Below are 18,775 nucleotides of genomic sequence, written 5' to 3' on the forward strand. Positions count from 1 at the left end.
GGGAGGTTTTAACCGACGTAAGACCATAGTATAAAGTTTATACTAATATACTATAATATAATATGTACTATGGTACGACGTTCAGAAATAACAATAATTACGAGTGTGTAGCTTATTCTCCTTATAGTATGAAAAAAATGATAGAATTAATATTTAAAAAATAAATAATTAATTTCGTAAAAAGAGATTAAACAATACATACATAAACGTTAAACTTCCATACATATTTGATACATGTACATATAAAGATCTTAGTGAAGGACATATTTTAAATTCAACTTATTTATTTGTAAGAAATGTGGCTAAAAAGTTTTACAGATTGTACGTAATTTCTTTATACATACTATGCCAATTGATTGGTAAGCAAATATAAAGTTAAAAGTTTGTTGAACGTTTTTAAAAGAATTCGTATTAATTATTCGAATGTATAATATCCCGTCTTATAAAATCTAAACGAATAGTAATGGGTTGTTTAATTAAATTATTTATTACCTACAATAACATCGAAGTTTTTATTAGTCAATTTTAAAGAAACTTCCAAAGTATTTTCCTTTGAAATTGGTTCAAGGTTAATTCAGATTTATTTACCGATACGGGCGTAAATCTGGCAACGATTTGACGGTTCCACAAAAACCGATAACACTTGACATTTACGATTTCGCCCGATTAATGTAATTTGATTTATGCACTTCCGCGCTTGTCATATGTAAATTGTTTTAACATTTCGAGAGGGATGCACAGACAGACATGCGGGCTCTAATGCCGCACAGAAGGAGTAATAGCCCCAAATTGGACACCAATTTATTTGTTAACCGGTATTAGTGATTATTTGTAAATGTGAACGAATTTCACTAACTCGATCTGCTGGGCGAAATTATGGGCTCCAGTATTTGATTTTGGTACAGTTTTTAGGGATAATGTGTCCATCTTAATTTTATTCAGCTCTGTCATGGTCCTATAATAAGATGATAAAATAGAATGATCAGTTTAATTTAGTAGACACTTCATAAGAAATAGGTAGTCTTTCATGCTGCACATGGATGGAAAGCAGGACCTGTTGGTGTCAGTGCTAAGTTAATTTCGCTGTTCTACTATATTATCATTTAATACAGTATGCAAGTTATTGTTCGATACACATTCCTCGAGTTGTTTAGAAACAAAATTAGATTATATTACGTGAATATATTGCAGTACTGTAATATTACATATATATGTAATATGTATAACGCAAAATTACCGTAACTTTTACCGTAAAACGAAATAACCTCACTTTTCGAAGTCGGTAAGTACATAAATACTTCAAAAATACAATCGCCAAGTGGGGTTTAAGTTAAATAAGAATATGCGTAAATATCCCATCTCGTGGCTAGGACAAGTTGGCTAAATTCGGACCATTTTACGACATGAACCAAGTAAATGTATTTTTATTCGATTCTCCCGCGGAGCGCTACTTTTGAAGTTGCGTTTTGTTTACGTTTCACTTTAAGCGTTCTAGGAATTTTGTGGGTATCATTGATTGAGACACAAAGACGTTTTATGGTGAAGTTTTATTGCTAGGAGTGACGAGCGGAAAGCGGAGTTGTTTAATTTGAGAAGAAAAAATGGAATTTAGATTAAAATTTTGTGGATTGCGATTGCAAGACCATAAATGATGTGAATTACAGTAACAAAAATAATCGTATTCCTAAAATAAATGAGATTCTTTAAACTTGTTCAGAAATATTGGATTATGATGTCTGATAAGCACATACCATTGCAGAATATTATATAACATTTGATCTACTTGTATCTTGTTTTATGTATTATCTATGCAATTCTCTCAGACATTGATATCTGTAACATGAGTAGTGTGCAACCGATCTGTCGCGTCGCGGTCGTGTCGGTGTCGTGCCGGTGTCGTGTCGCGCACTTGTCGGACTTCGCCGGAAGCGAGCGGCCATTTTGTCGCGACGCGTGCGCAGCGCAATTAACGCACGCCCCTGTTTAAATTTAGAACGTCATCTGTATCTTCCGCGAATGACTGTTGTCTGTCTGTCTGATTATTTTTGTTATGTTAGTTTACTAAGTTATCTGTGTATAAACTATGATTATGTATTTACCTATATGTATTCTTTGATGCAATTGGCGATCAATTTCATCCAGTAGAGACACATAATAGTGGGTACTTACAGAGGCTTGTTTGAGAAGTTTTATTTTTGTCTTAATAAGCTATCGTCGATTTAAATCAAATTTGGATAGAAAACCCGATTATCTTCCCTATTTTTCCAATTTCAACATCTAACAATTTACTTACTAATTAATTTACAATGCCAGATATTTGGAAAACATAGAGTAATTTTTATTAAATACACAATATTTCGTAGACTTCGTAGACGTTTTCACAGGTGTATTTTTAAATGCAAATGATACTCTCTGTATTTTTAAATCCACTTCATATTAGTTGGTGCATTTATTTCTTCCAGGAGCCATGTTGGGACGTTGGATGTCGGTTTTTTTTCGTTCCCTACAAAAATCTGTAGACTGTGACGGTGATTGTTTGTATAATGTACTGTTTAGGGAACGTTTTTTTACTTTAATCGATAACGTCATTTAATGCAAGTTACGCATCGTATTTTAAAAGAGAAATTTCATTATAAGTAGGTAATGTTTGCATTATTTTCTAAGAAATGTTTAAAAAATGCCTGAATATGCCGAGGCTATTTTTTATTTTTATTGTTGTGTTTTTTTTAATTTGATTAGTACTTTTTATAATATATTTTATTAAGTAAATATGCATAAAATGAATACAAATGAAATTCTTCTTTTGCTCGTTTCAGTATGTTATAATAACTTCATTCGTGACTCGTGAGTAACCCTCTTTATACCAAAAATAAACTTACAAGACTTGAAGACAGGTAAAGAATGTTAATCTCTCCCCATTTCTACATTATACATATTTCATGAATGACCAAAACTAACGGAAATCAACTATTAGAGATAGGTGTGTATTAAGTATACTCGTGATAGCAACAAATTGTTTGAGATTCGGCACCGATTACAATCTTCATGCTCGATAAATCTAACACAATATGTTATATCGTTTTAAATATAGCCTAGTTGTAATGTTGCATTGTTTACGTGTGTGCAATGGTTTTGTATGAATAAGAAAATAATCTAGTTAAAGAATTTATGGGAGCTTTTGATAAGAAAACTGTTGCTATAGTTGCGTCGTCTTAATATGTTAATGTATGTCGCATTGTAGGCCTACATTTAATTTCATATTCTAGTGTTCTATTAAAAAATTTATATGTATCTCAAACCTTTAAAAAATAAAAATACATAATTATAAAATACTAGCGGTCCGCCCCGGCTTCGCCCGTGGTACATGTTTACGTTTTCTCTACATAAGAACCATCCTCGTACTTCAAGGAATATAATAAAAAAAGAATTATCGAAATCGGTTCAGCCGTTCTCGAGTTGTGCGCTTACCAACACATTTTGTGATTCATTTTTATATAAGAAGAAGAAGAAGAAGATATAAGGGCTTATTTATCAGTCCTAAATGACGTTTGGGCGGCCATGTTATACCAACTTTATCTTTCTAAAATCTACATAAGTACCAAAGTTTTGCAAAAACAATATAGCTTCTATTCCTTGTCTTGAAATATACAAACACACAATTCTATCTAAATTTATTGTCCGTATCTATCATCATTATTTAATTACCTAACCCTTCAAAACATTATAGTAATGTCGATTAATTATTATTAAACAGACAATGTATAGTAAAGAATAAATATTCAAAAGATGTATCTTCTATGAAAGTAACACCGCGAAGATAGGAGATACGTTAACATAAATTTAATTATCGACTTAACGATTTTAACCCGATAACATTGTTTCACACTTGATGAATGCTTAAATTGTTTTATGAATATGTTTGATATAATAAAATGAGCCTACAAAATGCTCTATCAACAGGATGGTTGGGTGGTCGGTGGCTTGTACTTGCTTAATGCAATTGCACTCGGATGCAGTGTACTTATTATTTACGGTTTGAATTAGTTTATTACCTCGAAAGAATTATAAGCAAATAAGTTTATGGTGTAATGTGCCGTGGTAGCTGCAATTCGTAATAGCCTGTAAAAATAATAATAGGTACGTACTTTTATATTCGCGACGAAAGGTTATGACAGGTTTATGTGAACATAAATAAAAGTAAGGGCAGATTATTCCTTAAGGGCTGATTTTTCAATCCTTGGTTAAAACTTATTCGTCGAATAATGTATAAAACTACCACTTTAAAAACGTATTCTAATTGCCCGTATTTGACAGTTTACGTGATATTTTAATATTATTGTGTAATACTTTATTAGGCGGATAAGTTTTATCCAAGCATTGAAAAATCGGCCCTTAAGAAATGGGGAGTTTAATGGGATCTACGAAGTTGAAATGGAATATAATTACTTGTGACTCGCTGCGCTCTCTCAGCGATGGATGTAATTCTGAGAGGTGATACATACTATCATCCTGATAGGTGAGTAGATTATAGGGGAAGTAGGAAGTTGAAAATTATATAAAAGAGGCACTTACAATAGAATTGACAGTCTTTATAAAAAATGTAGAGGCGAAGTTTATTGACATACTTACAAAACATAATATAACCACTATATGTCTTGCATAATTACTAGTTACCAGATAAAACTAACCAAGTGTTTATAAAACGAACAAAAACTTATCCGCCTTGCATCTCAAAATTATATTTTTGTGTGTTCGGTCAGAAAGCGGAGCACACGACAATTAGCGGCTCGGTCGGCTAACTGTGCTTTTGTTTCGGACAAACGGTTTAACTGTTGCTAATCCGCTGTTAACGTGAACGGAAGTTTAGCGGTCTTTCATCTTTGTTGTGTAATTTTGTCGCACCTTTGAGGGATATTTGTAAGTAGGTATACCTACATAGGATGTTCTGGAGGCGGCCGGATCAAAAGCTCTAAGAAGCTTACAGAGCGTAGCCTTATTGACGTACAATATAATTGGATATATATGGTCTAAATGTAAATATTCAGTAGGAATAATTACTTAATCAAACAAAAATAAAGATAACGTAGAAATGTAGCTAATAACTAGACAATATACGACATTACACTACATAACAAGAAATAAATCGTAGCTATAATATATACATAGAATCATCTTGTAATGTATTTCTCTCGCCTAATAAAATACATTGTAGGTAAAATTTAATCAAATACACATAAAGGACGTATATTCTGAGGTAGAAAGTTTACTCAGTAAATAGCAAGATTAAATTATGTAAAAAAATTATGAAGCAATATTTAAAAGTTGTGTACCTACATCTATATCAAGGTAGATTTTATTAAAGAACACTGTTCCTGTTTCCTATAATAAACGAAAAGATAACTGCTTCGAGAATATTCTATATTTAACCAGGAATGCGGTCAACAGAAGGTCTAAAGCGTTTTTTCAAATAAGCCTATCATCGCAGAGATTAAAGCAATCTTCTAACAGTCAATGGTTAGGCGCAATCAACAAGACATTCTGTGTTTGCCTTTCATTGCATATCGACAAGGCGAGGAAATGTAGGTGTATACATCCGGTATATATAACGCATTTTAATAATTGCTTATGTTACGTGTTAGTATAGTAGGTATACTGAATACTGATCTTACAAAAGTTCGTATGTTAGTCGTAGATAATAAGATGATGCCTCAGTGTCTAAGGGACGTGTGTATGTTAAAAGTTGAAGCATTTAATTTTATCTGATTTCATAGTGATTATGATAACAAGATATTTTAACAGTAGGTAATTCGTTTGAAATTATAAATGTTTGAACCAATTGAAACAAAAATACTATGGCCCACTTTGTGACGATCATATTCTACATACAATTCAGAGTTTTATTAATTAAATATTAAATATTAATAAAAATATTCCGCTATATATCAATATATTCGTTTCATAGCATACAAATACCAATTCAATCGTTAAGTTTCACATTAACCAAGGTGTTGGTTACACACGTCAGCGGATCGGCCACTCAGTTAAAGTGACGATGGATTGTTTCCCAAACACAATTCTGTTTGACAAACATCCTGTGACAATGGCTTATGATATGATTTGATATTTTCTTACACACGACTCTACAGTCTTTTGCTCGGGCTCGTCTATAATATGTTAATTGTTGTAAAGCTTGTATGCTAACCACTGCAAGGACAGTGATATAAAACAACTAGATATACCTATAAAAACATCATTGAAAAAAATTGTTAAAACCACATACTGTGTGAAAATTTTGATATTTTTCTTTCATCGAAATTCTTATTGTTCGATATCAGAATCGAGTCATTTAAAATCATAGGTTTTTTATTTGAAAGATTATTTTAATATCTAAACTTTAATATTTAAACTCATACTAATTGCTTTCTCTTGTCCACAGACTACCTCATCACACCAAAATGCCTAGAATATCAGCGAACAGTACAGTAAGGCGGCGGCTCTTCGCCACGGATGATGTAACAGAAGAAGCCAAAATCGACAACTTCACGAACGTACTCCAAGAGTCAATCCTTAGAGACAGAGACGAGAAATCTAAAAAGTGGAACTTTGACTTTGAAAATGAAGTACCACTAGAAGGAACATATGACTGGTATAAATGTAATGATACAGCTGATTGGATCGGAATGACCAAATTAGAAGATGATGAAATGAATGAACAAGATTCGATGCTGCTAATGAAAATGGAGAATGAAGTGACGCCAAAGGTGAAGGACACGAAAGTGCTGTTGAAAAGGAACTCGCTAAAGAGGAGGATGCATTTCGTGGCTGATAAGGCGATCAGGAGGAAGATCGCTTTTGATTAGCCGTGCGTGAAAGCGCGTTCTTTGTGCCACATTTAGGCTGCGGTTTGAAACATTGTTTTTGGATAGACTAGAAGCAAAATGTATTTTTTTCGGTTTGTAGGAATCAGCGTTCTTGAATCCTGATGGATTTAATATCTTAATAGAAACCTAGATTTTCTGTGCGTAAAATAGATTTCATGAACGTATTACTTATTTTTCATTATACCTTTGAGATTTGGGACACATACTTGAGAAATATTCACCGCGACATCATTATTTTTTACGACTGGGAAATTTGCAATACACTTTATATTTTATTTACACCACCTACAGTATATTTTAAAATATTAAATAGCATATACATACTTTTAATACATAGACAAATAAAGTGGCCATTTATATTTAACAAACAATGTTTCAAAGATCAGTCTATATAACTACGATTCTAGTTCTTGCAATGTATTTTATTTTAATAGTTTATTTAATAATTATTTATTTTAAAAATTGTAACATGTGAATCTATCATAAAGACTGTTTTCTATTTTAATTTAATACCGCGATATTTAAGTAGCTGTAGATGTAAATATTTTTTTTTAATATCTTCCACTACATACTATCACAATGTAATAAATAATTTGGACTAACCTTTTTAAAACACTAACTTTTGTATGTATATAGAAATTAACAAAACGTAAAATACACAAAAGTAAAAGCTGTGATCTATTAACATGATTTTAGATTTAAAGGACGAATATGATCACCGATTGATTAAATTTTAGGACTTAGTCATAGCAATGATAGTGTAAAATCTGGTGAATTTTCACCATGATGTCGCCATGAAAATTGTAAGTAATAATTTAGAATTAAATATCTTTAAATAACTCCGGTAACCTGTAACATTTTTAACCTTTTTAAGCGCCAGTTTCACGACTTGCTGAGAAAGTCACAGATAGAAGATATTTAACACTTTTTCATGTACTGTTTCATCATACTTTAATTGTCATTTAAACTGACAGATCAACAGATGACCAAAACAGAATATATCTCAAAGTTGTGAAACTGACTATAAATATTCTACAGGGTGACTGGAAATTCGACGTGATCCTTCAAAGGGGTTATACTAGAGGTCATTTGCAACAAATTATGTCCTGTTAACCAGGGGTCAAAAATGGATGGTTATTTAGCTATGACGGATTTTGATTTATTTAAAATTTTCTGCCTTTTTAGTTTTTACCAAAAACAATTAATTATGGAAAAACTAGCTACACTGTTCTACAATAACCATCCATTTTTGACCCCTGGTTAGCTGGACTTAATTTGTTGCAAATGACCCCTACCCCCTTGTATAACCCCTTTGAAGGATCACGTCGAATTTCCAGTCACCCTGTATAAAACTAGAATTAACAAGACATAGTCATAATTTAACTGATTTAATTTAATATGTTTGTCGTTTTACTACAAATACAAACACAAACTACAAATATTTGAAAACAGCTCTACCCCAAAGTCTCTGTAGCCGTTACAATTAATATATAATTATAGTATTTTTTATAATTATTGTACCTATAATATTTGTACTTACTTCCTTCGTGGAAACAAAATGCTTTAAATATAACACTTTTTGATTAGTCACAATGTAATTTAGATTTATTTATTTTATATAGGTTTAAATTTATATTTAATTTGGCGTAATTTATTGTAATTTGTTTTGACATTATAATATATAAAACTGGAAAGCAATGTTTGAGTTTTTTCAATCCCCTTTAGGCTATAAAAGAGCTTCATGTTATCTTATGAAATATTTATCCATTTTTAAATTCAAAAGTAACTGAAATAGTCAAACAATGAATTAGTTATACATAATGTTTGTTTTTATGCAGATCAGTAGATTTTTCAATCTATAAGCAACTTTCTTACAAAATTTCAGCCAAATCCCTTCACTCCTAAGCTCTACCAAAACTCCCACAAAGTTACTTTTTACTGTGACACCACGCTTATTGTTCTATCCAAATCATTGATACTTACGCTCAAATCCCATATCCTCTTCCCAAACTATTTAAAGCCCCTAAAAGCATAAAATTCACACCATTTCCTCGACGTCATTGTCCCGTCCGCTCAGTATGCACCCCATCCTTCCTGCTCCAATTGTGCCCAATAAAATGTGATTACAACAAATTGGCCAGGTCACGGGAATGGCATTCCACACATGGTCTAACCTTTGACTGAAATTCACGAGTCGTGGGTTCAGTCACAAGCCTTGAAATTTCACACGAGACAAAGAAATAGGTAACGTTCAACCTTTGACTGAAATACACGAGCGTTCAGTGAGTCTTGAGATTTCACACGACTGTCCGATGAGAAAGAAATATCAATTATTAGCAGGATGATGCACGACTTTAGGTTGGAAAGGTTAGTTTGGGATTTAATTTAAACATAAACAATTTTAATCGAAGCACCAGTTGACATCGCACTAATGAAATGTCAGAGTTTTTCCATGTAATTTCAATTAACAAGTCTCGAAAATTGGTTCGATAGCTAGTAGTACTTGTAAAATGTAAAAGTATGCATTAATATTTCATTCTTGGTAAGATAATATAAGAAAAACAATCAATTATTTAACTGAATCCTTGGTATATAGTAGAAAGCTCAAAAATAACTATAGTTTAAAATTTAAAGACAGTGTCGATCCCTATTAAAACCTTTCCAACGAATTTTTAATAATCCTGAAAAAAAAAGATGAAATAGCAATTCAATAAAGATGTAAGAAGTCATGGGACTTCACTTACTTTCAACTACAAAGGTTTCATAGTTTCAGGTAAGTAAAACAAGGGTGATGAAGGATGAAGATAAGAGAAATGAAGGATAATTAGGTGAGTAGTAACTAGTAAGTTACGAAATCGTTCCATCAATTAGTAATTAATTTATGTAAGTGAATTATTATTCAATAAAGATTAAAGACTTAATAAATTAAAGAGAAGATGACATATTCACAATATATGTTTATTACAGTACAGTACAGTATTTATAACTTATTTAATAGGTAGGTACACATATTCTATACTTTCCATCTTCTCTTATCTTTATATATAAAAATGAATCGCAAAATGTGTTGGTAAGCGCATAACTCGAGAACGGCTGAACCGATTTCGATAATTCTTTTTTTATTATATTCCTTGAAGTACGAGGCTGGTTTTTATGTAGAGAAAACGTAAATATGTACCACGGGCGAAGCCGGGGCGGACCGCTAGTTCTTAATAAAGAATTCTCACATATATTCTATGTCATGATATATTGTATCGTCACAAATTCCAAACGATAATCTACATAAATAAATTGTCGCCTGTCGGTCTGTAGCGACAAAGTTGTCCCCTACTTCCGCGCAATCTCGGACACATATTCGGAAGTCTTTATCTCAATAGCTTTGGACAAATATAGTTGGGATAATCTTTTATATTTACAATAGTATAATAATAAAAATTGTTTGTAAATAATTAAACAATAATTCTCTCTTATTATAACTTAACTAATTTGGCTCTTAAACTTTTAGAATAAGAAGCACGCAACTTAAGTTCGTTCGCAAAAATAACAAATGACTAATAAAATATCAATTTTCATTAGCTTTTCCTTTTCCTGAAGACGCTCATGTTGTAGCAATTTAAATAAAAACTGGTACACTTTCCGAAAATATTCTAGTTCTGCATGAATTATCCCTTAAAATATAGGTAGTTATTAATTTTTGTGAGTGAAAAATATAATAAAGATTCAAGACTGACTACGAAGATCTTGAATTGCTGAACTGTTATAAGAGCCTGAAATACTATCAAACATTGACGTCACAACGCATGAAAACGCACAGTTCAGTCAATAAATATGTATTCACTTCAGAGCGGAAACATTAATAAACATTAAAAAAATGGTCTGGTCCCGTGGGAATCGAACCTGCACGCGATTCGATCGAATCTGAGCGTCACGGCCACTGCGCAACCGGACTTTTGCGTATGTCCTGATTTCTGCGCGTGCGCCGCCCACGCGTATACTGTTACCTTCATATTGTGCTATTTCTCACAATACTTACCTTTAATTGGTGTTTTTACAAGAAGGACTAATAGTAGTATGAAATCTGGCTTTAATCTTTAAATTGTCTGGAACGAACGCTGAAACGAACTATACGTAGGTAGATAGATAGGTAGTTTCACATTCAAATTATCATCCCTTATTTAATGAATTTGTAACCCATAATAACTCCTGTAATCCTTTCCATTTAAATTTGATACTAATGTATTTATATAACATGAAAATTTTTTTAGTTGACTTGATCTGTTCGGACACAACCACAGACACAACGGTCAAGGAGTAAATAAGTACTTCTAACTACAGACTATCACTTCACCGCCATATCATCACAATATCTTAAGACCTAAGTATTATTACTTCCTATTCTGTTATTTAAAAGCATGCTACCTGTTTCAAGAAACAAGCCCCGAATCCAACATGTAAATACATTTCAACTCAAAATACCCCACACTTCTTAACAACGGAAGCCATTTGCCGGTTACTATTGTACAACAATATCAATTAATAAGACGCCGCTATCAGCAATAACACGTGGGGAACAAATCACCCCAAAACTTGAATCTCATGCATAGTAATAAAGAGGAAATCCTGCAAACGCTCCGGCAATCACTCCTTATGAAATACCAACGATTTTTCTGCGTAGATAGCTATCAATAACGGATTGAGAATGATGGAATCGACATCGAATCTGGGTTGTTCACACAAATAATACTTTAATCTTAATAGATAGATAGATGTGATATAAAAATTAATATAAAACAGTACAATGACACTCGGAAACTGTTCAGTTCTCTAAATATTAAAATACAAACAACGGAGGTCTACGGAGCTTTTTGTATGAAGAAAGCGAAACCCTTTTTACTGGGTAGGCTACTCTGCAGATGCTTCTTTACCAAGTTTGCAAATTAGCCAATAATAAGCATTGATTTCAAACATAATATGTTACAAAATCATACATTCATACCTGCATATGCAAATTTTCTTGTAAGGTGTAGGTAAGGTATTATAAGTATTCACATTATTTAATTGGAAATTAATAAATATTTAAACAAATTACATTAAAAAGTAAAAACCCGATCATCCTGTTCCTCCGCCGGATATCTTCAGTTTCCGACCATCTGTTGTAATAAGGCTTCATAGGACGTAACCTTATCCTTTCCTTTCCGCTCAAAATACATTGTTTTTATTATAATAATAAACTAAGTCGCTTTTAAGCTTTAACAGAATAATATTAGCCTTACGATCTTCCTATAATATAGAATTATCTAATAATCAATAGTTTCCATTTTTACCCCTAGAAAATTTTAAACCCCCTTTTTTAATGGAAATCACTCATTGAAAAAATAGATCAATAGGTAATATAGAAATATATTTTACAATTCTTTTACTGATCGATTTTCTATATGGAGATTGGAGGGTGAAAGTGACTATTTCGCTCGCCTAACGCAAATCTTGAAAATGATGATTGCCAAAGCTATCACTGATAAACAACAAAGACAATCTTGAGCATAGGTACTTATTTAAAAATCTTATTAAATATTCATATTTTACAGCTGAACGAATAATATACTCAGCGCCATCTAGTGTTAAATAATATTCTATAAAGATATTAATTTATACCAGACCAAGTTAAAGTATTTACATACATATTTGAATAAAACTCACGCATCTGAAACTGTTCACAAAAACCTAGTTAAATATCTTCCTTTGAGAATTGAGATAAATAATATTCAAAGTTTAACACCAATTATCTTCTGTATGTAATTACAAGATTATTTGCCATAAAAATGAAAAAAAAAACTCTAAAATCTGAAACGAATCTTCTAAAAAATCTAGCATGAGTTGAAATTCTCCTGATTTGAAAGGTCAGTGTGACGATATCTAAATTTATCTGAAGCGTGGCTAATTGATTTTTATACTGGCAACACTTACCCTTAAAATTGTATAGAAATGGAGTTTCGGGTAAAGGATTCACCCTTGATTGATTAAGATGGATCATGCGTGAATACAATGACATAGCTTAAAATTGATAGAGTTTTATATATTAATGTAAGCATTTGATGATGTTCGCATGAAATTTGGGGTTATTTCGGGTGTTATTGAAATATTTAGTTCATTAAAATAAATTATTCAGATTATAAGCCCATATATTTAAATATAAGACACTTAGAATATTTTAAGAAGCTGTGTAAACCTTCCTCAGCGAATCTCGTTATTTCTAATAAATTTTCCCGTTTTAGTATATGTCTAAAATTTCTGTAACTCTGCACTATAAATACGCATACCTACCTAATTACCTACATATATTTTACATATTTAATTGTTTATACGATACATTTGATGGACATCTCCATATAGTTTTTCTGTACTTTTTTGCTACTATGATTTATTGCTTTCTCGTAAAAAAATACGCAAAATCATTGAAGTTTTTGAAACAAATCAGACTGTGGTTATTGTAACTTGACGCTTGTGGCATGAGGCGTTGTTTTTGCGCAAGTTTTTTGTACAAGTTTTTGTACACACGGAAAGGCAGGGCGTTTGGTTGTGATTTATGTTCCTGCAGATTGAGGTAGGAATTTGACCACGTTTTGCGCAAAAAGTCAAGAAAGTTATCTGTTTTTTAACACGTCTTTGCAGATATGTTTAAAATCGTTGGCAACTGCGCGTAATTATAACTTTACGTTGATGTTGTTGACTAATGTAGGAAGAAGCATAGAAAAGATAAATAATTTAGGTAGATATGAATTCTAAATTCATTTAAATTTTATTTCGAAAATAAAAAAAAATGTTTTATTGTTTTATATTGGAACACAAATAGCGACACCTATCGTCGAATAGAATCATCTCTTACAAATTTGCCTTGTGTTCATGCATATATAATTATACTTAGAAGTATGAAATATGAATGAACGAAATGAACAAACCAACAATGCATTTCCAGACGCTTGTTTAAGGCTATATTAGGTTATAAGGTTAAGGCTAAATTATTACTATCGACGTGATTAGAAACATTTTCGAATAAAAATTGAGGAATTGTAACAAATACAGTATTGCCTAAAGTATAATTAATGTATAGAGTTAAATGTTAGTAACATTACTTATTTGCATTATTATGTATAATTTTCTAAAATTTATTCCTTTGTAAAATATTATTCTACCAGTGTTATTATCAGGCATCTCACCTTATCTCAATAAATGAAACACTACAATCAACATTATACTAAGTCCTTAATCCTTATCCGATTAGTCCCGTCTATGTTTCAGCTAAACCGTTACAACTTACAGTGGACAATTTTCTAACGAAAGCCGTGTGAACAACATATACCCCTATACTAGAGAGACAAGTGCTTAAAAGAATAAACCCGTATTATTGAAGATGGTACTATGTAAACAGCAACACTGATTTTTATTGATTAATCTAATTTTTTAGATAAGCACATGGGGGTACTTAAAAAACTGTGTCGGAATTGAAACGGTTTTCACATGGCAATAGAGGATGTTTAGGGGTTAAGGATACAATGGGGTACTAGAGATAAGTTCTCTATGTGTCTGTTAGACACACGTCTTCTCGTCTTTATAGACATCCAATACATTTTTTAGAAATATACATGACCTGCGTATATTTTTTATTCAATGCAATTCAATATAGAAGTCAATAAGTCATGTATTATTGAAGATATGAGATATAGTAAATTCGTTAGGAACTATAACTAAAAAAATGTCTCCTATATTCAGTTATAGATAATTATACCTATTCTTTTAAAATATTATAATACGATAGATGCATGTTTTTAAACATTTTGGAGCACAGGCCTTTATTTTAAGGAACTCTCGGTCTAAATTCATATAAAATATTATAAAAACTTAGTAAGGACACATTATGTAGCACCAATATATTTTTTACCTTTTACTAAACAATTCAACACTTAAAGAAATACACTACAAAAAATTATACACATAAATAATAGAGAAGTAGCACCAAAAATAAACAACAGCCATGTGACATTTAATATTTCGACGCCCCGTAGAGACGATAATGTTTACAAATTACCACTTGAGTTGATCAAATGGTTCACCTTAAGTTTGACACGTTTGTAATATATATGTTAATATATAACGACTTACATACATATTACCACATATGTAGTAACATCACGTAACATGCAGTGAAATGATTGGAGAACATTAAAATAAAACAATAGAGTTCTTATACAAATGTGTTTAATGTTGTAAATAAATATTTCAGTTTACAGTATTGAGTATTTTAAATTTTTGTCTTAATTACTTATCTGCCCCCTCTAGAAGTATCCAGTGCAAACATTCATCCTTTCCATTCAAATCTTGCTTCGAGGAGAAAAAATAGCTCATATACCTCATGATTTCATACTTTTAAAAATCAAATTTTTTGCCTATTCGTGTAACGATTAGAGGCTGGAATGATAAGAAATACTTGCACATAATACTTACACTTGTAATATTGTATTGAAGAAAGGTGGCAAGAAAAGCTATGAGCTATGAGCAGAAATTCTTATTGTATTTTATTTACAAGATTGCTTGTTTGTTTCCAATTTGTTTGGAAAATATCCTCATTATACGCTCACATAGTAATTTATACTTACTCTTATAGTAGTTTATACATTTACTAGCTTTCCGCCCGCGGCTTCGCCCGCTTTGTCTAAAACATAATAAATTATATACTAAAACCTTCCTCTTGAATCACTCTATCTATTGAAAAAAACCGCATCAAAATCCGTTGCGTAGTTTTAAAGATTTAAGCATATATAGATAGGGACATAGGGACAGAGAAAGCGACTTTGTTTTAAATACTATATAGTGAAGTATCTTTAAAGATTTTTTATACATAGAACCCATCCTCAGATGACAATCCAACAGATGATCTATTGAAATATTTCGTTACATCCCAGTATCAGACACACCGCAAGCAATTAGTTGTAATTTCGTTATCATCGCGATGGGGGTGACAGATGTGCGATACGATCTGCGCCGCCCTGCGCCTGCGCACGCGCCGTACTAATATGCGTTTAAGGGTATGGCTCTATGTACCAAAACATAATTAATTTTGTTTTATTAGAATTAAAAATTTGAGTATTTAAAAGATGTTCATCAAATATTTAAAACATTGAGAATAGGAACAGGATCGTCGTCATAGTCACTACGGCAAAGAAAACGATACTCTACATACAGTCGAGTTATTGTACGATTTTTTTTAAGTACCTATATTATTTTCGTATTCAGAAACCATGAGCAAATGTAATTAACTGAACTAATTTAAATTATATCACGTAGGTTGGACCAAATCTGAATAAAATTAAATTGTAAAAGTTAACTTCAGCTTTTCTAAGTTTTAAAATATGACTAGGTATATGGGAAAAACTACCAACTTAATTTTTTATATCACAAATTATATATGTACATTCGATTGTTACATAGTTTTAGTCAAAATTACCCGCTTGAAGAAAGTTTATCAGTTCATAGAATAGTCATTTACGATAACTATAAAAAAATAAATATGTACATTTAAAAAAAACTGCTTCACCTTAACATAAACGTCTATTAAACTATCTATTGAGCCCGGAGCTCGGGTGACAGTTTTAATTTATGCACAAACAGACAAATAGATCGCGATTACACACGTACATTTTTGTGTTTTTCTAGAGATGCACGGAAAGCACGTTCAATTTGGTTTTTATATAGAGAAATTATTGTTTAGGTTTATATTATTATTTCTACTATGTTGAAATGTATAAAATATCAAGATGATGTTTTTGGTATTCTAGCTTTAGGTTTATAGTGATTAGAACTTGATCAAAAATAAAAATAAATGTCTACTTTGGATCATCCCAAAATAATTTACTTTTTTTGGTTAATATCATAAAAATATATTATAAGTTCTTTTACTTATCGCATTTTATATTGGAACATTAACTTTTAAAAATAAATAGGAATAGTATTTGATGATTCAAATATGTACTGTTCGTTACCTTACTGTTTCGTTATTTTACATTTACATAAATGTTATTTACATAATAATGTAGTAAATTAAGTGCAGATGTACACTAATGTTAATATAAATTCATGACGGTAATCATTTGTTTGTTTATCATAAAAATTTGCTTCCTTGTTTATAGTGTTTTTATTGTTGTTTTTATGTTTTAAGGGCTGATTTTTCAATCCTTGGTTAAAACTTATTCGTCGAATAATTTATAAAACTACCAATTTAAAAACGTATTCTCATTTCCCGTATTTGACAGTTTACGTGACATTTTAATATTATCGTGTAATACTTTATTGGACGGATAAGATTTATCCAAGCATTGAAAAATTGGCCCTAAATGCGTTTAATATCCAAGGATATAGTACATATACTACTATATACCTACTTTAACATGTTTTTGTGAATTAAATCCTGTTCATGATTTATATAACCCAAATCTTTTTTTGTATCTAGAAGTAAATTTAATATGCTTACTTATTAAGCTTTACAATATTTCTCTCTTCTTTAGAGCCGTTTTCGATAAAAACACAAAAACCCCATTATTCCATAGATTACATTATAGCGAAACCAAAGGGTATTCTCGTTAAAATTTTAAGGCAGTAATTACAATTTTACACTAATAAAACCAACGACCAGTTTTAGGGGTTGAAGACAACGACCATCTGGGCCAAGCCATTAAATATAGGCTGCAATGTCATGCCAATTAAGACGTTGTAATTAAGGTTTTTTATAAGCTTTAACTGCGTTAGAAATGAATATGGAAATCGGGTAATGGGTAGGTATAGAAATGGGTCAGAAATTAATGGAGATTTTCTGTTTTTAGTGTTTATTGGTAACTGACTGCTAGGATTAAAAGAATCGATAGAGCAAAGAGTTTTATGTTATCCCTGCTCATTCGATTTTTCTCTATAGGTATCTTCAAATGTATCTTCTTTTCTTGTTATTTAAGAAAATGTTTTCTATTAATCTATACTAATATTATAAAGCTGAAGAGTTTGTTTGTTTGTTTGAACGCGCTAAACTCGGGAACTACTGGTCCGATTTGAAAAATTCTTTCGGTGTTAGATAGCCCATTTATCGAGGAAGGTTAGGCTATATATCTTCACGCTACGACCAACAGGAGTGAGGCCACGGGGGTGAAACCGCGCGGAGCAGCTAGTTTAAAATAGAATTGATTGCCATATACATACAACAAAAAGTACTTAGATGTTGGAGCCGATGTGCGTAAAGCGAAGGTAGTGGTATTTAATTATTTTCGTAATATATTATATATGTTTAGGTACTTCATTATAATAATATCTAACTGTAGTTTCATACTAATCAATTTCTAACGTACATTACTATTCCTGACCGACATAATTACAAAGTATGCCAATTAAATTTCTCGCTTGCGTTTTGATAATACCTACATTTTTAAAGACAAAACGGGTAGATTATCATCAGCGATGCGCACGCGCCGTGTCCTAGTATCCTAATTAATTCAGCATTCGGCCGCCAGGTGGCGTGGCAGATGGACACACATTTGAATTTAGAATAATGTCATTATGACGTGGCGCGTGGGCTATGTTTTTAAATCTTCCTTTTTTCGTCTTTTTATGTCATTGGACTTTTTCTGCTTATTTACTAGCGATTCGCCCGGGTACGTATGGCTGTAAAGAATTAATACGTATAAATCTATACCTTGGATCCTATTAAAAAAACCACATCAAAATTCTTTGCGTAGTTTAAAGATCTAAGCATACATAGGGATAGAGAAACAGCGGGAGAGGCAGTTTTATAATATGTTGTGATTCTTTTCATAATCTATCCATCCTAATATTGTAGAGTGTATCCGAGGTTTATAATT

The 18,775-nt window shown here is 31.5% G+C and overlaps 1 protein-coding gene across 2 annotated transcripts in view; it reads left to right on the forward strand.

Moving 5' to 3' along the window:
• LOC149476985 (uncharacterized) overlaps window positions 1-8,562 on the forward strand; it is a 31,204-nt gene extending 22,642 nt beyond the window's left edge. The window contains exon 2 of one of the 2 annotated variants that reach the window (XM_089711492.1): window positions 6,437-8,560. In XM_089711492.1, the coding sequence (XP_089567618.1) occupies window positions 6,456-6,860 (405 nt within the window). In that variant the 5' untranslated portion in view covers window positions 6,437-6,455 and the 3' untranslated portion in view covers window positions 6,861-8,560. Of the gene's footprint in view, window positions 1-6,436 lie in introns of both variants that reach the window. The other variant, XM_089711493.1, reaches the window with a different exon arrangement.
• The last annotated feature ends 10,213 nt before the right edge of the window (window positions 8,563-18,775 follow it).

The sequence above is a fragment of the Colias philodice genome, chromosome 26 (assembly GCF_061535455.1).
Source record: "Colias philodice isolate Cphi_HAF_F1 chromosome 26, ilColPhil1 Martin Lab GWU primary, whole genome shotgun sequence".
Classification (NCBI taxonomy): domain Eukaryota; kingdom Metazoa; phylum Arthropoda; class Insecta; order Lepidoptera; family Pieridae; genus Colias; species Colias philodice.